Here is a 24,669-nt window from a genome sequence, read left to right as displayed (position 1 = left end):
GTAACAACAAATCAATGTCTCTGGTAAAATAAAATCGTTCAAAGAATTGTTCAGGAACAAACATAATTCTAATAAACCATTTATAATTGGAAGTTTCCGTTTATTCCTGAAAAACAACATTGACACGTATAGTGAATAAAGTTGGCGGCGATAACTTTTAACCGCCATATTGAAATCGCGAAATTTGCAGAATAAACCCGTATCTAATGATCAAAGTGATTTTAACGCAGGTGAATTTTGCCATAAAAATGTAATTATTTGATAACTGATAAGTCAGTTTATTTTGGAATTTATTGGCCTATCTAACACAAATCCCGTCTTTACGTTGCCCTTTAATAGCCACACTTCAGAATTGATTTACGGCACTTCACGTTTACGACAAAGTAACGCAAAGCGACTGCACCTGTAATTCCGAGCCAGGCATTGTGCTACCCTGACGACTGTATGACGGCGCGTGCCATGTTAGCAACAAGAGAAAAATAACATGCCTTCACTGACAAGCAGGCATACACCTATAGTCATAATGTTATAACATTATCTCTTAGTTTGCCACTTAAATATTTACCCTCTTTGTGCGGACAGCAAATCCTGAACTACTAGAATGCAATAAAGCAGGAGCAAAAATAGTTCAAAGATCATTAATTGAATCAAATTCCACAAAAAACGTGTTCCTCAAATAAAAACAACAAATATAGTGCGGCCGTTTCTATTAAAAAATATTTTATTAACTTTTTTTACATTTTTCTTTTTTTACGAACTGAAATTAGATTAAACTTTTAAAGAACTTAAATTATAAAGATATTTCTGCACGAGGTTTTTATAAACCAGTCTCTTGCCATTAGAATATATATTTGTTACAGAATTTCTAAATGATAAAACTGCATAGTGTTTCAATACGAACTTAGGCAAATGTGGCCATATGGTTTAAAAGACCTCAAATAGTGGAATCGTATTGGAAACGAGGCTAAAAGTGAACAGATGCGCGCATTGACCTAAGGGTCACGCAGACTCAGTGAAGATACAGAAATATTTGCATAATAATTAGTCGTTATAACGGTAACCATACAGCTTAAATGTGACATATGTGATCGTTGGAGGCGGGGCTTATAAAACCCTATATGACAAAAACCAGCAAAAGTGGAAATATTATATTTATTTCCATGGAGGTAATTATCCGTTGGAACTATTGATATTAATAAAGTCTCCGTCAATAATAACTGAAGTCTTATTTTCAAACGGACGCACTCAAAGAAATTCGAAAATATCTCATGTGTACATGTCTATAGAAAGAAAGTTAGTAAAGAAGCAAAGACAAAGCTGAAAGACTGTTAATTTAGTTATCAAATGCTGAGCGCCTTACATACACACATGGAGTGAACGCCGTGGATAGAGTTGTGATTAAAGTGCCTTAATTACTAAAGGTAACAATCTCTGCAATTTTTTTATTTGACTTTTTCATAGATTTTATTTCAATAGTAATTAAAATGAATATAATATAACTGATTCCTATTTTATTTCATCTGATATCATTATATATGAGTAATAATTTATCGATGTCGTCGTTTTATACATTGAATAAATGTTTTAATATCTTTATTTAATTCCTAAATTTAAGAGGAATTTATTAAGTTTGCTTAGTTCTAAATTAAAATTAAATTAAACCCGTTCTAGCACTATAAGCTTACAAACCAATGAAATGTTTTATAAAAATGTATATCAATATAGATTTCAATGAAAGGTCCGGGATGATGGGTGACATCTGGTGTTGCGTACGCATGCGTTTACTTACTTAATATACATTCTATTATAATTTTGTTACCAATCACATATAGATTCATCATAATGTGTTTGAGTCACTTTATTTGTTGATTTTATTAACTATAGACTTTTGTTTGAATAAATCATGTGAGATAAATATATACGGGTCTAATTATTGTTCTTGAAATTTACCAGTTTCTCTTATATAATAAACCGCTCTAATAACATGCCATCTAATAAGACATATATATATATGACATAGCAAACAATGAATGTTTCCTTTATTGTTCTAATATTTCATTGCAATTTGGTTGGATAAAAAAGATATTGAATTTTAGGAAGATCATTGTTGAATTATTGTTTATTGAATATTGTTTGCCCACACGGAAAATGACAATTTTATTATTTCGTAAATTTGATACCCTGTTTTTTTGTACATCTGCTTTAATTGACCGTGATTCTCATTCACAGCATTGTTAACATGTATTTTCTCTGTTTTACTTTTTTAAATAATAAGTTTGAAAAGTTTTTAACTAAAAGAAAGATATTGCTGATATATCAGGATGTATAACACGCCAAAACTTTTATTCTGTATTTAATATAATCATACATTAATTTACTGAAAGTTTGATGTACAGATATCTTGAAAACTTCTTGTCATTTAAATAACATTTTTTACGGAGGAAACGGTTTTGTTTTAAAATATACAATATTCATTTAAAGTGGATTGGTCTACAATGGCCAAATTTTCAATTTTAATTTCAAATATTGATGACAACAATAGAAATCTATCATTTGGATATTGTTATAAAATATTGCTTGACAAAAATGTTCATAATATAAAGTAAAGTAATTTAATATGAACATTTATATATAATGAATTATAATAATTTGCTCTAGATTATTTATTATCTGCTATGTTAATACATGTATAACATTGGATCATGTATCTCACATTTGCCAAAAAACATCAATATATACATGTAATTCTTCCATGGTTAGTTGTTATGTCTGATACTTAAATTAATACTAAATCAACGCTATTATTTATTGTATTACTTACCTTCCATAGAAGACCAATATCACTGAAAATAAATTCCCAGCATACATAGGACCAAACATTTTTTCTGTAGTTATTTATTTAAACATTTTGTTAAAAATGTGTTGCACTAACCACAACTCAACTCTTGTCGAATTGTAAAAATTTCGTGCATTTATAAAGTTGTATGAATGAGGTATAGAGTATAGAGTTGTGGAGGCGATCGAGAAGTCATTCTAATGTGCTAGGTACATGCCGGTTATAACATCACGTTAATATCATTATGTATTCAAACATGATATTTGAAAAGTTTCAGAGAAAATAACGTCAATGCATGTTTCATGTTGGTAGAGAAGACTATATGTCAGAGGTACCAGTGTCTGAATCAAGTTGTCTACAGGATGAATGTTTATTTCAATAGGCCCTAAGAATTATGGTATATCTTGATAAAAAATGCATCTACTATTTTGTACATTGATTACAATATAACATAGACTGACTTGTACTGATTTTATTAAGATTTGTCAGTCTGGGGCGTCAAACAATGTTAAAGTCAAAGGTCGGAACTATTTTCGGTCCTCGTGTATAATTAGGCCCTTTCATAGATGCACCGCCCCCTTCACCGTCGAAATAATCTGTCTAATTTGTGTCCCGCGGGCCACATCGCTGTCGTCTTTTATTATTGTGCAGAAATTCACACCATTTAGCTTAATGGAACGTTATTTCAATATTACATCTTCTATTTAACGCCGTTTGACCGCCGGTCAAAACATGGTAACAATAGAGTCTGGTGGCGGTTGTTATTAAAGCCTGGCCAAGTGCGAACAGCCCAGCCATAAATAGTGTATCTGAAATGAAGGGATGGTTTGATGTCTATCCTTCGTAATACTATGTAAACATACACAAAATATCTTTATAGATATACGTCTGATTAAAACGTTACATTCTTAAACTTAACGTTTTTCTGACCACTTTTTTGGTATTATCTAGTAAACTATTTTGACACGACTGCTGAACGATTAACTGAAATGCAAATTCCCTCTTAAGTTGTCAGTTTTACGTTTGTGTTTCAATTATTAATGGCATGTTTACAAAACCTCTTCATTTTCTTAAAGAGTAAATAAAACCAAAATCAAAGTACATTAATAAGTGTCAATAACACCCTTAAATATCATAAAGTCTTCAAAACAAAGGGCTTTAAAGCAATTAATTAAGTCCAGCGCGCGTGCCATCTTATCAGTGGCGATTTTATTTTCCAGTCACCACTTGACAATCAAGTGGACCTCTGTATTGTGATCTGCTTGATACACTAAATTTTACAGGACACCTGTCTTCAGATTGAACTTGTGTCGCCCATTGCAAAGTGAAAACTGAGCCGGACACCTGTCTGTTACATCGCTTGATGCCCTAAGTTCGTCCCATTCCTAGAGTCAACACCATTTTTGTTTAAGTAACAAAGTCTCGTCAGATGTTTATAAAGAAAAAAAAATTGTATATTTTCAAACATCTAAAATGCTTAGGGAAACAAATCATGGCCACCCGTGGACCTAACATAGTATTCCCATAGACGAGAAAATTTAAAAACCATTTTGATTTTTTTCCTTTACATTATTTTGATCTGTATAGTCTTATTTTTCTTCTGGATAATTTCAATTTATAAAATGCATAATAATTAAAGGTCACACGGGAAATTCTATTACCCGCCACATTTCCGAGTTATATTCCATACAGGAACTTAAAATTTCCCGCGGGAGAAGGATCAAATTAGGAAACAGAAACCCTATAAGATCTGGCACGCGCACTACACGTGTAGAGTCTCTGATGATTTAATATCCAAATTTTGTAAGTGCTTCAAACGTTTGCGCAACGTTTTGTTCCGACGATAAGGATAATTGACAAATAAATTCCCGGCATTCACGGAATTTCTCTTTGAAAAGGAATGATATAGTCACTTTTACCCTGTGAGCCGAGTTATAAACAAATTTCGTCCGTGAAAAATGTTGTGCTGGTAATACAAAAATAAGCGCAATGGCTTTTCTACCAACTAACAAACTATAGAAAATAGAAATAAGTTATTTTATACTTTTTCTGTTTGGTGACTTTATTTTCGGGTCAGCACATTTATCCCAGTAAATATGTAACATAATTTATATACAAATGTAATTAGAATAACATTAGACAACTGGACAAAAACAGAAATTTTCATATAAAAAAATTACTTCAGTAAGTTTTGTAAGGAAACCATTCTACGCGGAATCAAGTATTTATTTATTTATTTATTTATTTATTTATTTATTTTTTATTTATTTATTTATTTATTTATTTATTTATTTATTTATTTATTTATTTATTTATCTATTTATCTATTTAACTATTACATGTATTAGTAACATTTTAAACGAGTATTTGTTTTCCTTGTTTGGGACATTTTTAGAGTGTGTTGGCGATTTGTTTTCTGAAAATTGATATTTACATAAATGGAGACTGATGTTTAACTGCAAGGTAATGGATAGTTTCTGCAGAAAGTGGCATTTATCAGCTAATAATCTAACATAATTTGATGCGTGAACATGCGGCAATGATACTCAGATTTCTCTCTAAAACATAAAAAAAATTATGCTCTTTACTTTGGTACCAGTCTGACGTCTGATCTTTCATACGCCGAATAAAAAACAACCTTTGCACAACTTCGGATGAAATCCATTTCTGGATTGTTCAACATAATTTAGAACGTCTTCAAAACTCGACAGATGGGTAGATATTTAAGGCATTGTCTCCCACCGAAGAAATTGTCGTCTGCCTCATGAAATTGTAATTAGTGACGTAACTTCACGCGCCAAGGATCGCGTTCCGTTGAGGTTTTCCGAGAAGAGAACGAATTGTCTGGGACGATTGAAAGGTTTCGAAATTTTTGGACATATGGCGAATTTTGCTGAAACTGTTTTGCAAATGGGATGATCACTAATATTATTAATCGAATTTATTACCGTTAAACGAATTAAGAAATATTGTCTGCATAATTGGTTACATTGATTACGAAACTGCGCTTGTTAGATTTAATCATGGTGAGATTTATGAAAAACTTTTAGAAAATGTTAATTATACAATGTGGCAAACATTTCCATAATAGAAAAAACGGCGGTCAATAGGCGTCATAGGACGACAATAAGACTTGAATTTCTAAGAGTGAGATACGGAAGACCTTTACGAAGATAGAGAGTTTTCATTATTTAGGTATCCAAGTATTAGAGTTACATGCTTATCTCGAGTTATTATGAAATATTGTTGATCAATGAACAACACTCAACTTCTAATACAAGAGCTGGCATAAACTTCCCGACTGGAAAACGTTTCATTTTATAATAACCATTGCTATTGGTCATCATAAGCCCTTAATCCGTTTCTATGGAGATAAAGTGTTTCATATCAACAATGTGACATTTATAACGTCAACTAGTCCTAAAGTTTGTATGGATTACACTTGAAGAATAAATATATTGGAACTTGTTATATTTATAGAGAAATTTTGCATCGATCGAGGCAAGATAAGGCCGTTACAACAAAGTTCTGGTACAAAGTTAAAAAGCTTGTAATTTTTTAAGTTCTATACACAAATAACGAGAATCTAGAATGCTTTAAGTTTTCTATTCTGTGAAAATAAGGTTGCGTTATTTGTTGAATGCTAAAGCAATATAATTTAATTATTTAAAATAAATAAATATTAAAGGCACGCATAATACTTAACTTAAAGATTCATACTGACTTTAAAAAAATATTTGATTTGTTAATTCATGTCAATGTTTATGTATGTAGACTTAATGCACATATACTTAATGTAACCACGGATTTATATTACATTGTAATATAAATCCGTGGTGTAACTAAATAGCCGTTGTTACTGTCCTACCAATAATGCAATTGTTATGACATTTAAACATTTATGGCTCTGATACGAAACTTATCACGTTACAAAACTATGGCTTATAATTTTACGGCGTTTGATTCAATAACACGCGCTCTAACAGGGGAACGCGTGGAGGACACGTTTCGCCGCTGCGATTGCAATGAAAAGTGTCGCGTTTGATGGTGAAAATCAACATGCATACAACTAGTTCACAATCTTAATTTGTTGATATTTTAAAATGTCAATCCAATAAATGTATTATCAATGACCACTTGGTGTTTTAAAAGTTGCTTAAAACTGCGTCTTTGACTTTATAATCAAAATGTGTCTAGAGCAGACAAAATATTCGGCACTTTTTTCTTATTTTTTATTGAAGTGTCCCAGAAGACAACAATCAACAATTAATCAGCTGTTACTTATCATACATTACAATTTAAAGTAATTTCACATATGATCGATAAAATCAGAATTCATCCAATTACAGTAACTTATAAAATGATACACAAAACCATAAGATATTCAATTTCAAACTGCCTGAAACAGTCGACAAAGTTTGACAAGTTTTATTGTTTTCTAGCGTTATTCTTAGTCTTTTACTGTTATTATAATATAAAAAACTGTCTTCGGAAATCTTTGTAACGAATTTACGAACAGATTGTACTATTATCAGTTCAATCAAGATTTGACAGAAGTTTTCTTCTATCAGAAAGATATCAACTTGTTCCCCTCCACATTAAACAGACTAATCAATACACAACAACAATTAAGCACCATGCTGTTTGCCACCATTTAATTGTATTAAAATGAAAGTAGAGTCACTGCGCATGCTCACAATGCACATTTGGTGGTCGCAATTATAGAATCAAATTTCTCATTACAAAGGCGCTGTACAGACTGTACGGAACTCGATATTTATGATGAAAAAAAGTCACCAGGCTTCAATAAATAATATCTCACAGAAAAGGCTGTAAATGATTTTTATACACATCTTTGTTAGGACACTGATATAACTGACCAGTATTGATATTCATTCGAGAAAATTGACCACTGCTTTCAAATAAATCAAAATCTTTAAGTTAAAAGAATCATTCACATTTTTGGCCTGGATTGTCATAAACAAAAGAGCACGATGATTGATTCTGTTTGTGAACAATACACACTATCTTCACAACGGTCGAAAAAAGCCATTATTTAAATTTTCTGCTGTATGGAATGTATTATTTGCTAATGATTTTGAAGTCAGCTTTTTGAGTGTCTGACCGTTTTAAACAAAACAAACAATATATTTCGTGTATTTCTAAAAAACAACGGAAAAAAACAACGGGAAGTTTCCCTGGCATTAATTTGGAATTCCACCCTTTGATAAAGAGATAAAAGAAATATACGGGAAAGAATTGGAAATGATCATTAGTATGCATTTTAGATGTGAGAAAATCTGTTACAGTTTGAGTCCAAGAGATCTATAAGTGTGTTTGATCACGTACATAATGCCTTGTTCTTAACAATAACAACCCAACGACATTAAATAGTACATGTACACTGTTTTCACATATTTATAAATAATATCACGACTTTAATTGAATTCAATTAAAGCTTTATAGTGTACATGTAGTTTATTAAAAGGCTATTTGCAATAATTAAGATTATCTATTACCATACTCGTGTGTGTAAAACTCTGTTGTTCCACAACGTAAGTGTTGGTTATAGCGAATGTATGGTCTCATAAAGAATTGTTTAAATTTGTATTTCAGAAATGCCTACACGATCCATACTACATGACGATATTGAATGTGAGGATGAATCCGACTTCCCGTCCGACGAGGAACTTGAAGTCTCCGACCAGGATGACGTCATTTCTAAAGAAGATGCAGATAAACCTAATTTAAAGAAGGGAAAACGTCGGAAATCTGACAGTCCAGATAAAGACGAACCGAAAATTCCGAAAAAGCGCGGACCCAAAAAGAAAAAAATGACAAAAGCAAGATTACTTCGTCTTCGAGTACGCAGAGTGAAAGCCAACACAAGAGAACGAAACCGGATGCATGGTCTTAATGACGCACTTGATATATTACGTAAACACGTGCCATGTTATTCAAAGACTCAGAAACTGTCAAAAATAGAAACATTACGACTGGCATGTAACTATATCGGTGCATTAGGGAATATTCTGAAAACTGGGATAAGACCTGATGGTATTTCTTTTGCTAAAGCTCTGTCGAAAGGACTTTCACAAAACACGATGAATCTTGTAGCTGGATGTCTGCAACTCAATCCAAGAACTCTTTTACCCGAATCGGCTGCATATTCAAAACCATATCAATTTTTGTATGAAAATTCCTTGGATTTTACGTCTCCCTCATTAATGCGACAGACAGATTTTGCTAACCACGGCTTTCAGTCATATGAAAGCTTCTCGCCTTCCCGAGCAAACGCTTGTTATTCCGTGCCTTCAATGAATCAAGTGCCTCATTCTAACATACAGACTCCAATGACTGATTTTGGAAGTCCTAGGATCATGAGCCCGCTTCAGGGATACACCGCAGACAACAGTCTTCAAGTCGAGGCTATGACGTCATCAAATTTTTTACGCTGTGATAACGTCATGGAATCATATCCGAACAATTACGTCACGCCTCCGTCCATGTACCCTCCAAATGTTGTGACATCTATACAGGACTGCGTCCCAGTCTGCGCAATCATTGACAGTATGCCCGACTCTATTCTAGAAAACGACATCGGTATGCTAATGGGTCCGAATCCGAGCATATTTGACCAAATGGCGCCTTGATTTTAATTTAAAATACATTCTTATCTAGTCAGATATAACTTAAAACATATTTTCATATTTTGAATTTTTATATCGAAGGCTTAATAAGTTTAAGCTGATTATTATGTTACTTTTTATCTTAAAATCGCTAACAAATTTGCAGTTGACACAAACATAAGAATACGTATGCATGTACATGAAGTTATTATTTGTTGCTTTAACCTTGACAATTTGATCTGTATTTAAATACATAATATTCAGATATTTAACCGGTATTGAAAGGCCGGATTTCATTGAAAATATTCATTACAGACCGTAATAGTATCGCACGCTTCCGAAATAATTTATGGCTGAAACTGGGGAAAAATGTTTTAATTGAATATTGTTTAGTTTTACTGGTCAGGGACGACACGTGCAATCTTTTAACAAAAATGTGCTACTTTTACACTATACAAGTATGTTTCACTATTTACGGAAGTATCATTTATTTTATATAATAATGTTTATACATGTGCAAGTCCGACAACAAACTAAATCTGCATTTGCAAATGATTTTTTTATTTTTACATATCGAATGAAAGTAAAAAGAAAAATGACATTGAAAAGGACAAACATTTATTCACAGATACTTGCAGTTTTATTATGACATGTTCTAGTGTCTAACTACGTAAACAAGTTTGAATACAGTTTCATAACGTTTTTATTCTATTTTTATTTATTTATTTATTTTTGCTTTTTTATTGTTGTTTTCAAGTCATTTTTACCCACATCTATGAAATTGTGTTATTTCAAATAGATTTCTAAACTTTGGCAAAATAGTGGAAAACAAGTTTCATGTCCAAAACAAGTGACCAGGTCGTAATCATATGCAAACATATTTCGACGTACGGTTTGCAAAATAAATTTAGCCATGATGTATACAAGTGCGGTCAAGAAGGGGAGCAACTCGCATATAACGCCAACATTATAACAAGGGTATGTACCTCTTTAAGTTACCGGGGACGGAATATAGTTAAAGTGGTCGCGCTTTGTTTAAACGTAAGAGGTTTTATACAACAAATTTTCTCTGGTAATATTTGAATTAAATGTGTGTGAATCATTTGTCAATGCTTAACGAGTATAAAGCTGAATCAATTTTTGTAGTTTACATTTTTTTGAATACTTTCAAAAAGTCTGATGTGAATTAAAGAAATATGTTTTCATATTTCCCTAAACAACGAATGGCGCATGCACTTAACGATGAAAACTCTGTTTATAAAGAACATTTTTTTTTGTTTACATACAATATTCATTCAATATACACCGTACAAGGATACAGGGAGTTAAACATAAGATTGTGTATACAACTTACATTCACCTTTTATAGATTTCATATAAAAACAGCATTAGATATAGCTTTTAACCAATTAGTTTCAACTACGACGATACAAAACTTTATTATTTTAATATGATTCACGAATATATCTTCAAGCATCAAAATAAATGGTGCATCATAAGCGGACTTTTTTACACCAGGTGCATAATTGACAGATGTTTGAACATTTTCACTAGTACTTCATATTTCGGAAATGTCAGAAATAAGCATATAAACCGGCTACAAATACAAAATCAATTTAAGTAAAATAAATATTGTAAAATTAAAGCCATAGCTAGTCACAATAACTTTAAGTACATGTATTTTTCATTCATTGTTGAAGATCAAAATCATTGTATCATGTCGTGTAAGCCTGGATTTCAAGCATCTGCTACTTAACTGTATCTTCTTTAGAGCCTATACAATTTATCTTGTTCTTTTCTTGGAAGCCTATTTATTTTATCTTGTTCTTTTCGTAGGAACCTATACATTTTATCTTCTTATTTTCTTTGCGGCCTATACAATTTATACAATTTATCTTGTTCTTTTCTTGGAAGCCTATACATTTCATCTTGTTCTTTCTTTTCTTGAGAGCCTATACATTTTATCTTGCTCTTTTCTTGTGAGCCTATACATTTTATCTTGCTGTTTTCTTGAGAGCCTATACATTTTATCTTGTTCTTTTCTTGGGAGCCTATACATTTAAACTTGTTCTTTTCTTGGGAGTCAATAGATATTAACTTGTTCTTTTCTTAGGAGCCTATACATTTAAACTTGTTCTTTTCTTGGGAGTCAATAAATATTAACTTGTTCTTTTCTTAGGAGCCTATACATTTTAACTTGTTCTTTTCTTGGGAGCCTACACATTTTGACTTGTTCTTTTCTTGGGAGTCAATAGATATTAACTTGTTCTTTTCTTAGGAGCCTATACATTTAAACTTGTTCTTTTCTTGGGAGTCAATAAATATTAACTTGTTCTTTTCTTAGAAGCCTGTACATTTTAACTTGTTCTTTTCTTGGGAGCCCATACATTTTAACATAATTTTTTTTGAGAGTCTATGTTTTTTAATTTTTTCTTTTCTTGGAAGTCTATACTTTTTAACTTGTTCTTTTCTTGGAAGCCTATACATCTTATCTTGTTCTTTTCTTGGAAGCCTATACATTTTATCGTGTTCTTTTCTTGGGAGCCTATACTTTTATCTTGTTCTTTTCTTGGGAGCCTACACATTTTAATTTGTTCTTTCCTTGTGAGACTTTTCAATCTAAGCAAAAACATTCTATCTTCCTTTCTTGAGACTTGTTTTGTTCATTATGTAATTGACCAGTGTTGCCTTCATGTTTCTCTGTATTTCGAATATTTGCAATAGAAAAATGAGTAGAAATTGCGACTAGAAAAATTGAGTGTCTTCTGTTAGTTGATTTCTGCACGCATGTGACCTGGTGTCCAGGTGCTATCCAGCCACTGTGGAGGTTCCATCATACATTTTGATATAAACATTTTATAAGAACTATGTGATCTTTGATTATATGTAATATCATAATTGAGATAAATTATGTTGTACGTTAGCCTCGAAGAAATACCGTAGTGCCTTTCCCTTAACAAAACTTTACCCATCGGTGTAATTAAGCGAAGATGTTTACTGTACCTTATGCAAAATGTTGTGCTTATTAAAGGAGTACATGTAGAAGTAGTTTATGCTTAATGAGGGTCTGTTCGCCAAAAGGACACAATAAGCAACTTTTGCTGTACGGACCCAGACACCAGTCATGATCTCATAGAGTTAACTTTGAAGCGCAAATTGGTGGGTGATAATTTACCTGCATGCAATTTCCAAGAGTAAAAGCCAAAGTGATGAATCGTGAGCCGAAAGTAGAACACTATACAGCGGTCAATCAAGGCTGTTTGTAACTAGCAAAGGACACCGCTTTTAAAGCCGTCACTACCTACTAATGAATCGCGCAACCTTGTACCCTTCCTCGTCGCCCCTGCTTACTCTATGACAACTCTCCATGGCTTCAGTTACACCATCAGAATGTGAGAGTAGCTTAACTCCGCAACGCAATGTAGCATCTGCCCTCCATGAACAAAACAACGTCCAGGATCTGAACACTGATTAAAGCTTCACACTTTCTACCGATGTCCTGTGCCTCTCTAAGACGGGCACATACCGAGAGGTGAGAGAGTATATAAAAGCGCTTTGTTCATGTTTATTATACTACCGAGTGACGGACTACTTTCTTCACGAACGGAAGTTGGGTAGATCACGACGGTGTCGTATGTTACGAGTTTATGATATCACTACATCCGAGTGTCATGTAAACTATTATAAAGAAATATTAATTATGTCTTCTTACTGAATATATTATTGTAATTATACCAATTTTTCTAAAATATCAAGTGTATGGGGAGCGGATATGAGGTGTAAAATATCAGAATAAAGTGAAGTAAAAAAAAAACATTCGGGCATATCTACTAAGTTTTTTTATAGTTTTTTTTTCCTTAACAACGTCGCAAAATGTTTAATTGTTTTCTTTATCCTGAGATTAACATGGACCCAAATAAATCATGTAATTTAATTCCCATTTAGATGTTATCAGTGCCGAAAACTTTATTACTTTTCCTTTGATTGTTACAAGTCACATACACATGCATGTAGAACAATAAACGGGCGATTTATGCAAAACATGCAAGAAATGCTAAATCACAGAAAGATATTTTTTGGAGTTTCTGTTGATTTGTCACGATAACTGATACCAAATGCTGGAACATTTATATGGTAAAAAATTCAATGAAGATTGCAGTAACTTAGCATTGGCATAGTTAACGGACACATATAACATGGTATTAAAAATTTTCAACGATCCAAAACAACGGATTTTTATATTGTTTGTATATAAGATAAAATTATAATTTCATTCACATTAAGATTAAAGCTATTGATTTAATGTTAGATTATGACATATATAATTATATTCTAATTTATTCCTGAGAGTTCATCATTTGTTGTATAAATATAGAACAAAAGTGATCCCCTTAGGGGACGCCGAGTATCATGCAAAGGTCACACCATTAAAATGCTACTTTCATTCCGAAAATATATGAAATAAAAGCATAAATGGAATTTTAACAAAAGATAACCTTCCAAAATAACTTTTATCATACTCATCAACAATTGGGAGATGAAACTTGACTTCTATTTGATCGGCCTGTCGGCCACTTGTATATAGAGACTTGTCAATGTTGAAAATCAAAGACATCTCTGGCCATCTTGAATGACCAGGTCAATGGCCTGAACAGTGTTGTTGCTAGTCGGACCTACATATACCATGCTATGATGTCTATTTTCTCACACCTGACCGAACAATATATAGTATGTGCTTTGGGCAGTTTTGTTGACCGCTGTGGTCACTAATCTTTTAAGTAAATCAAGATGACATGAGATTTAACCGTTAAGGATGATTAAGCTGAAAAACATCGGTTGATATCGCTGTAAGTTCAATAACAATATCTAGATATACTGTATAACGCTCTACTATTTGTTACTTACTTTAATTTATTGCATGCTTTTTCGGTGGTACCGGCGTGCACAGTAATGGGTATCAACTTAATGACTTGATGACGTAAATGACGTCACGTTGTATTATCATTTGGCGAGCTTTTCATTCAGTATTAGATTTAATTTCTTTTTCAAACGTTTCTTTGCATGTAATAAAAAGAAAATTTGTTTAGTTTAGTTTAAGATCGAAATATATTTCACCTTGTGAACCCCAAAGGATCGTTTAGGATGATTATGCTGAAAAAAAATCGGTAACGCTGTAAGTTACAATAACAATATCTATACTGTATAACGCTCTACTATTTGTGACTTACCTTAATTTATCACACACCCGTGCTGATTTTGCGACTTCGTAAAAATGGTATTGCACGGCCGTGCATATATTTTGACGTGACGTCATTAGCGTTATACAAACATAGTGTAAAGACGTGCTTAGCGTTACTGTAAACGCGTCAATGAAAAATGACTCTTATTTCACTTTCAACGGTCTTTATTTTGAGTATGTGATAATAAAATATTAAATTCGTGTAATTTCAATATTGAATTTATTGCACTCGTTGAATAACAGAGGCTCGCATAATATAATTTTATTCAACTCGTGCAATAAATTCAGTATTTAACTTACACTCGTTCAATATCCTCTATTTCTTGCATCTCAGACAGGATTATCTACCGTTTATACCGGTGCTAGAAAACTGTCTTACACCCCCTATGTAAGACAAGTCGCGTGCTTAAATGACGCACCTTTTATGAATGAATCGCGTTCTTATGATGGCGTCATTTTTCCGTTATGAATGAAGTTGTATGTTCATACGCTACTATAAGAAAAAAGTGCGTAATTGGAATATCAGTTTTCATAATTTCTGTTCCGAAAATAATTGACATGTAATATGCAAGAAAAAGAATCAAGCACCGGCTATTGGTAGGCCCGGGATCGTATCGTTCGTTGAGTAAGCCCTAATTATATTTCAAGCTAAAGTTTAAATCGATATACTGATCATCATATATACAAAATAATTAATCTATTATAACTTTTATGGCAACAAATTACTTAAAATATCAAAACCAAAGCAGTTTTTTTTTGTTTCCCTCTATGTTTGATGCGATCCCAGATTCCGTGCGTTCGCCCTATTGTCCTGTACTTATGCCTGTTATTTGTTTTGGGGTTTTTCTGTTGTTTTTTTTCTGTTTTAAGGACTTTTAAACATGGTATGACCTTATTACCCGTTTTTCTTCAAAGATAAAAATAAATGTTTATTTTTGTTGTGTGTTTCTTTTGAATATATATGACATATTGACAATCAATTAATATTTATATATGAATTGATTTCACACAAATAAATAGGTTAAATACGTATAAATAGGTGTGAAATACATACATCATGAACAAAATGACTACAATCCCGGTCGACATCCTATTAAACGATGCGGGCCTCTGGCCTGAATATATATTTGATGTGATGGTTTTGATATTCTAATAACTCTGCCTTCAGTTAAGCTATTTAGACAAAGAAAAAAGAACTTAAAGATTTCGTACCTAAATTCTTAGAGCGACAAAAAAGGGGAAATCAATGTCAACTTGCCTATCTGAAAGAACGAATACTGTCATGCTTATTAAACCCAGTTCGAATAAGTTTCTAGGGTGCAATGCTCTATATATCTATAAATCGCAAATAGACAACTTACGCATGATTAACCTATGCCCATCGGTTGTTTCACTCCTACTGTATCGGCCTCATCCCGACCGCTTTGATGCACTATTTTGTGCCGTTTCTCTGCTTTATAAAGTCTAAATATTTCAATCGATCACGAATTTAAGTCATGATAGGTAAAAGGTTATTGCTCGAATGTAAATCAACCATTGCATTTGCATCTGTAACTCGATTATTATGTTAGTGACATAATTATTCTCACATTTATCTTTACTGTCTGCAGCAAAGCTTGAATCGTTTCTAAATAATTTAAACTATAGTAACAAAAAAAAAAAAAAAAAAGAGAGAAAAGAAAAAGAGAAAACATACGAAATTGATCACCATGATATATTGTGCAATATTTACTTACACACTTATACTATCTATCATACAGACAGAAAATTTGTCATAATTAATGATTTTAATAACAAATTACAAACAAATTACGTAAAATTAGTTAACATTATCGCGACTTAATTGTATACATTACAGGAACAGGTAGATAACGTGTTTTTTTTTTTGGGTTCGTAGAAAGTGAAAAGCAAATAGAACGAAAGATATTTTTGATAAATATTATATTAACAACTTGTTATTTTTAGAAAAGAGATATCTCGATATCTAACGTCATTTTCCTCTCTGATACCAGAGAAACATGTTTTAGACTAACTTCATTTTGCACATTATTACTTATCTAAATTTGATGTACAAAATTATTTTAATTTTGATGCACTTTATCCCACCATTTTGGTTTACTTAACATATCTCAACTGTGATTGAATTAATGTATTCTAGCGGTTGCCGTCTTTTCAGTAAACAACTCTCGAATACTTAACATACTCGAAGTTTTGTTTACTATACATATTACAGTTTTGTAGCACTAACTAAACATGCATCAAAATAAACAAATTAATATATATTTCATACGATTTCAAATATATATATATGTAAGATAGCCTTAAATGTATCTTAGATGGTCTTAAATGTGTATTTCTTTGATTGCCTTAAATACATTATATATAAAACACCATCTGAGACCTAGGATATATTCAAACCCCTTCTCAGATAAATACATTTAAGACCATCCAAGATACACAATTAAGATCATTTAAGATATAAACATTAAGATCTTCTAAGATTTAAAACTTTTTAGACCATCCTAGAAATATCAAACGCATTTTAGATACATTTAAGACCATCTAAGGTATACACATGTTTACACACAAGTCCATCTTATATATATAGCACATTAAGAATATTTTAGATATATTGAGACCATCTAAGTTATACACATTTTAGAAAACATCAAAGGAATATTTAAGAATATTTTAGATATATTTAAGACCGCCTAAGATTTACACATTAAGACCATCTTATATATGACACATTTAAGACCATCTAAGATAAACTCATTAAGACCATTTTACATATGACACATTTAAGACCATCTAAGATAAACATATTAAGACCATTTTACATATGACACATTTAATACCATCTAAGATAAACACATTAAGACCATCTTATATATATATGACACATTTAAGACCATCTAAGATAAACACATTAAGATCATTTTACATTTGACACATTTAAGACCATCTAAGATAAACACATTAAGACCATCTTATATATGACACATTTAAGACCATCTAAGATAAACACATTAAGACCATCTTATATATGACACATTTAAGACCATCTAAGATAAACACATTAAGACCATCTTACATATGACACATTTAAGACCATCTAAGATAAACACATTAAGACCATCTTTGAGAACGTCAAAGATAAAACACATTTTCGAACATCTTAAAAATATCTAAGATTATTTTAGATACATTTTAAAATAATCTAAGATATGCGCATGAAGCCCATCTAAAATATATCACATTTAAGACCACCTACATTTTTTTGTAATTCAGTGTGCACAGATCTTCAGATGAAAGACATCTTTATTTAATAAAAGACTATTTTCATTTAAAAAGGATGCCCGTCTCCTCATTGTAAAACAACTATCGTGCAATTTGAAAATAAATAAATTAGATGGAGTGCATATTAACCCTTTATTATAACATATTAAGGGTTAAAAGAGCTAAGACGCACACATTTAACCTGAATGTGTGTTATAATATAGGGATACATGAATAATAGAAAAGGTAAATAGGTATATTATAATACAGGTAAAACGTATATAATAGAACAGGTATATAGGTATATTGCAATACAGGTAAAAACGTATATAATATAACAGGTATATGATAGTACATATTTAAGTACGTGGGTCTTGAGTTCGAGTCATACTGGTGTTAAACACTGTTACGATTATGTTGCCTGGTATGACCTATATGGTATCTGCATTTGTTAAGACGCACGTCATAATCGAGCTAATGATTAAGTTTAAAATTAGCGACTTATTTTGTTTTAATTCATTTCAACAAACTTTAATAACTTGATATATGATGTGCATTCGGTAATCGGTATAGACAAAGTCACGTGTTATGCGTCAGGTGAAATAAAATTTCATAACTTGATGCATATATCTTAATCTTGAAATCTAATTTCGAAATTATAGTCCCTAAGTGGCACAGCCAGAGCAAATATAGCTATTTTAAATATTTCAAGAGACACTGTGCAGTTTAATGATTGTTTGACAACCAAAAGTACATGTAGTTGGTTTAGATTACGTTTTAAAGGTGGTAAGATGGTCGTAATATTATTAAATCTTGACTGATCATCGTAAAGATTGGTTCATTACAATTTTACAACTTGCCATCGGAAATAGCTAATTTCTACTATTTGAAAATAACTGTGAACTATTAAATATGTAATGTTACATATACGTACACATTTAAGTTGAGTGATATAAAACGTTGAACAACGATACAGCGTCTAGACCTTGTTACTTTATTGCAGGCATTTATTCCTGGTGGCTCTCAATAAAAACAACCATGGGCGGTGTAAGAAAAAGTTTATTAAAGAGCACGACACTTAAGGTGACATTCCCCTGGGGTAGTAAACGATCTGAACTAAATACTATAACCACTTTGTTATTACGACACTTTATCCGAAAATCTTTAACGGTCGTTTGGTGTTGAATTATTCAATTTTTTAAAAAGATGATAGACAGCGATATTGTTATTATCAAATTGAACAATCTATGGTGTCACTTTATTGTGTATTGCACAACATCTGTTTTACATGCCCCAGATCTCGCATGGCCAACACCATAGACAATTGACCCCTGGCCACTTAAAATACGTACGCGCACAAACTTTCAGACACACACATTCTAACACATTTTTGTGTTCTAGTGGAAACTTTTAAATGTTCAAAGAAGTGGAAATCTTTTTCTCGGTTCTCATGTATGTATGAATATATCAGTGATTCTTGTATTTACTTGTCCATAAACATATTTGCACGTGTCAAATACTCATCAATCTTTTTGTTAAAACACATAGGATTGAATTGATTGTTTTATTATTAAAGAATAACTAGACAAATACAGACTTAATTGTCAATATTTATTCCAGGGAGGTAACTTGTCCCGCTGCATATAACTTTATTGAAAAATATATTAATATCATAAGTACTAAGTTCTTTGATAATTTAGTTGCATTGTTTTTAAACATCATTTATTTCATGACCGCAACAACTCTTAGCAAAGTATACGAATGGTTTAACGTATACAACAGTCACCGGTATATGAAATAAATATAAACTATAAAAATATATGTTTAACAAAAGACAGGAAAGAGTTTTACAAAATCACAAGACGTAATTTAAGCAGCGTCGTTATGGAAATGAGTTACAGATACTTAAATTTGCATATTTCAGTGTTTAGATATTACAGGAAGCGGATGTTTCAAATAAGATACAGAACAATGCCCCAACACGTATCTAATGTTGAATCTCATTGGTAATTTAGTATAATATATTTAAATGTACGTAAAAAAGCGGGACAAAATTGAAGACAGGAATTGCGCAGCCGGTTGACACAGTAACCTAGTCCATACAATTAATATGATATCTAATTATACTAAAAATAGTTTAATGTTAAAAAGGAGAAAATCGTAATAAAACTATGAGAAAATGTTCATTCATAAAAATATAAACTACAGGATATAAGAATTTCTCAAATAACTGGTACTCAAAAAATCCCATCAAAGCTGGTCTGTAGGTAATATAAAGTATCTTCCTATCTCAACCACACTACACCAAGAAGTACTGCTGAGGCATTAGATAATATTGGTACGCCAATATTTTACAGTTTTATAGCTGACGCGATATTTTGCTATTGGTCAAACCAGTGAAAAGGGACAGTTTCTATACATGTCCATTATCAAAATGTGAAATTTAGGTACAACATTTCTAAGATTTAGCACCGCTCAAGCCGGTGCTAGGGGGCTTAAGGGATGTGGCTCTTTTTCATTATCCCTCATTTACAACCTTAATCAAACAGAGTCTGTAATTTTCATGCAATTTTGCTGATTTTTTATGTAAGTTTACTGATTAATACGCTTCTGAGGGATCCCTTTTTCTAGATAATTATTTGGATCGTCATTGAACAAGAAACTTTGATATTATCTTAATATCTTATACATATTTTAAGTGTATATGTCCAGTGCCCTTACAATTAATGAAGAGTTTGATAACCAAGTAGGGTATGGGACTATAGGGGCACTAGCAAGAATAATTTAATCTCCATACGTATAAAATTATGTCGCAAAGAATGACAGGTCTTTACCCTTAACCTACCTGGCTCAAGCAATCATAAATTACCCTTATAACAACCGTTAAACAGTTCAATTTATATAGAACGGACAAAAGTCATGGCAATAAATCGGGATAATATACGAACTTCAAGATAATTCAGATTTCATGTTGTTAAAAAACTCTTGAAATTATAGACAAAACGAATACTACAAAGAATTTTCAAAAGTCTTCATGATTTCAAGGATTGATTACAAAACATTATCATGTGTTAAATTTAATTTAAAATTTTAAAATGTTATGTTTTCCACTAAAATCAGTATTGTATTTCATACATTAAACAAGTGGAACGTTTGATGTATATCTTTTGGTAGTTATTTAGATGGGTCCTAACTTTGATATTTCGAGTGACCAGTCACATAAAACATGATCGTTTGAGAGCTGTTTACTTGTGTGCTTGATCTATTACTTAAATGCACTTTAAAAACTTAATGTAGGCCGCTCAACTTTAATACATTGTTTATTTTTCCTCCCCAAAGTTTTAAATAAAATTGTATTTATACAAATTGTTCTCCTGCTTCTTAAGCTTCATTTAAAAACAAGAATTCGCATTTTGCCCTTAAACTGTGACAAAAATTTACACAAAAAGTATAGCTTAGCAACACACGATTTCTTTTTAGTTACAATACTAAAGAGGTTTTAGATAATTTTATTTTTTTATATTGGCTTTATTGCATGTATTTGCTCATTCTCAGATAAATGAGAGTGCATTATATTGAAGAAGGCAAAATCCACGAAAAATGTTGCCGTTTTTATAATATAACTTTATAAGTTTAATCTTCAGATATTGCACGACATGCACTTAAATGTGATTAATTTAGAAACATTTTACATTTGTGATCATTTATTGACGTACTGATCAGGGATGATAAATGCATGAATTGAAGTTCACAAAAGGTTTTGATTTTAATAAATTTGATGTTTGAAAATCGCAAAATGCATGCTGTCATTGCTCCATGCTGATTCAATTATGTAAAATAAATACGGTACATATGATCGAATGACTAATATATTTGTAACGATGAAAAAAAAAAAGAACAAACATGAGCAAACAAACCAATAATGATATTATAAATGACGTTAAAGATGTTCATGATGATGATGATGATGATGATGACGTTGACGACGACGACGACGATGATGATGACGATGACGATGATGATGACGACGATGATGATGATGATGACGATGACGACGACGATGACGACGATAACGATGATGATGACGACGATGATGATAATGATGATGACGATGACGATGGCGATGATGACGACGATGACGATGACGACGACGACGACAATGATGATGATGATGACGATGATGATGACGACGCCGATGATGATGATGATGATGATGATGATGATGATGATGATGATGACGACGACGATGACGATGAAGATGACGACGACGACGATGACGACGCTGATGAAGATGACGACGACGATGATGATGATGAATACACCGACTTGTCATTTATATAAAATCGGAAGTTATTCCTATAACATTTTGGTGTTATATTGGTATATTTTGGCAATTTTTTGATAGTACAAGGTACATCAAATTATTTCGATACATATTTTTGTTTTCTCATTAAGTTTTCTTTGTGAAACTTTATCACCAGCATACTGCATGCTATAGGACATGCGATGTGCGTGTTGTCATAACTTTTAATAAAGCAGTTTAAAATAAAACTTGAACAAAAACCAATTAGCCTACTGTCAATTTGATGAAGTATAAATTTCTGTATTATAGGAGTTTTGGAGGACATTTTTCTTTATTAATGAGGTATAATGTAATAAAACGAAACAATGTATCATAATTTAGTTATTTGATATACAGAGATACATTTCAGAATATATCAATTTTTCACAGAAAATGAGAATGCGCGATACGTACGTATAGTTGTTGATGATATATAAGAAAAGTTTGTTCTGATTGATAGTCTATAATATAAAGTTTCATAAAATTATCATCATTATTCATAATAATAGCAATAATTTGTTACCATGGTAGAATTTTCACTCGTTTTTTTGTTTGTGTGTGTGTTTTGCTTTTGAAACCTTGAACATTTTATTTTAGTTGTATTTTGTTATCATAGTGCATAAAATGTACATATTAAAACAAGGTTTATTTATAGATTTGAACAATAAGTTGATCGTTTCCTTTTTTAAAAATATAGTTACCCAAAATTCATTATTCTCAAATAAAAAAAGGTTTAAATTCATCTTAACACAATCTGAACAGATTCGCCCTCGTTTGTAAAAACATTATACCAATATTTATATTGTTTGTATGACTAACATGGGTCTATATCGTCAATATAGAATTCGCAATTACTAAAGCTATTTTCGTGAATTATCTCACTGTATATATGGTTGTTACCTAACCCTCATCAGCAGAGATTAGGGTACCTTACCCTCGCCAGAAGTGTTGACCGTTACCAGTCGCCGGATTTGATGACTGTTACCTTTGCTGAAGTGATGACTTGTACTTAAACGTCGCTGAAAGTGATAACTGTTACATTACCGTCGAAGAAAGTTTTGACTGTTACCTTGTTACCTTTCCGTCGCTGAAATTGATGACTATTACCTTACTGTCACAGGAAGTGATGACTATTACCTTACCGTCGCTGAAATTGATGACTATTACTTTACCGTCGCTGAAATTGATGACTAAATTACCTTACCGTCGCAGGCAGTGATGACTATTACCTTACCATCGCAGGAAGTGATGACAATTACTTTACCGTAGCACGAAGTGATGACTATTACCTTACCGTCGCTGAAATTGATGACTATTATCTTACCGTCGCAGGAAGTGATGACTATTACCTTACTGTCACTAAAATTGATGACTATTACCTTACCCTTGCAGGAAGTGATGACTATTACCTTACCATCGCAGGAAGTGATGACTATTATCTTACCGTCGCAGGAAGTGATGCCTATTACCTTACCATCGCAGGAAGTGATGACTATTATCTTACCGTCGCAGGAAGTGATGCCTATTACCTTACCGTCGCAGGAAGTGATGACTATTACCTACCCGTCGCAAGTAGTGATGACTTTTACCTCACAGTCGCTGAAAGTAATGTCAGGTACCTTACAGTCGCTGAAAGTGATGACTATTACCTTACAGTTGCTGACAGTGATGACTTTTACCTTACCGTCGCTGAAAGTGATGACTGTTACCTTACCGTCGCTGAAAGTGATGACTGTTACCTTACCGTCGCTGAGAGTGATGTCAGGTACTTTACAGTCGCTGAAAGTGATGACTATTACCTTACCGTCGCAGGAAGTGATGACTATTACCTTACCGTCGCAGGAAGTGATGACTATTATCTTACAGTTGCTGTAAGTGATGACTATTACCTTATCGTCGCTGAAAGTGATGACAGGTACTAAACCGTCGCAGGAAGTGTTGACTGTTACATACAATCGCTGGAATGGATTACTGTTGCCTTACCGACGCACAAAGTGATGACTATTACCTTACCGTCGCAGGAAGTGATACCAGGTACTTAACCATCGCAGGAAGTGATAACCGTTACTAACAGTCGCTTGAATTGATGACTGTTATCTTACTGTCACTGTTACCTTATCGTCGCAGGTATTGATGACTCGTACTTTACCGTCGCAGGAAGTGTTGACCGTTACCTACAGTCGCTGGAATTGATGAATGTTACCTTACCGTCGCCGAAAGTGATGACTGGTACTTTACCGTCGAAGGAAGTGATGACTCGTATTTTACCGTCGCTGGAAGTAACAAATGTACGAGCATCTGCATATGACATTTCTATCGTTATGCCTTTCGCTGTCGTCACAAT

At 32.4% G+C, this 24,669-nt stretch overlaps 1 protein-coding gene across 1 annotated transcript; it reads left to right on the top strand.

The window, feature by feature from the left end:
• The first annotated feature begins 888 nt into the window (after window positions 1-888).
• On the top strand, window positions 889-9,612 carry LOC132760566 (neurogenic differentiation factor 1-like). Its single transcript, XM_060752566.1, has 2 exons — window positions 889-1,421; window positions 8,453-9,612. Exon 2 carries the CDS (start codon window positions 8,455-8,457, stop codon window positions 9,487-9,489), a length of 1,035 nt encoding a protein of 344 aa, XP_060608549.1. The 5' UTR covers window positions 889-1,421; window positions 8,453-8,454; the 3' UTR covers window positions 9,490-9,612.
• The last annotated feature ends 15,057 nt before the right edge of the window (window positions 9,613-24,669 follow it).

The sequence above is a fragment of the Ruditapes philippinarum genome, unplaced genomic scaffold (genome assembly GCF_026571515.1).
Source record: "Ruditapes philippinarum isolate M1 unplaced genomic scaffold, ASM2657151v2 ctg2204_1_1_1_1, whole genome shotgun sequence".
NCBI classification, from domain to species: Eukaryota; Metazoa; Mollusca; class Bivalvia; order Venerida; family Veneridae; genus Ruditapes; species Ruditapes philippinarum.
This window is presented reverse-complemented; position numbering and strand designations above follow the sequence as displayed.

Excerpts from the sequence above, each read along its gene's own strand:
- LOC132760566 (XM_060752566.1), top strand. The coding sequence starts at position 8,455 with ATGCCTACACGATCCATACTACATGACGATATTGAATGTGAGGATGAA.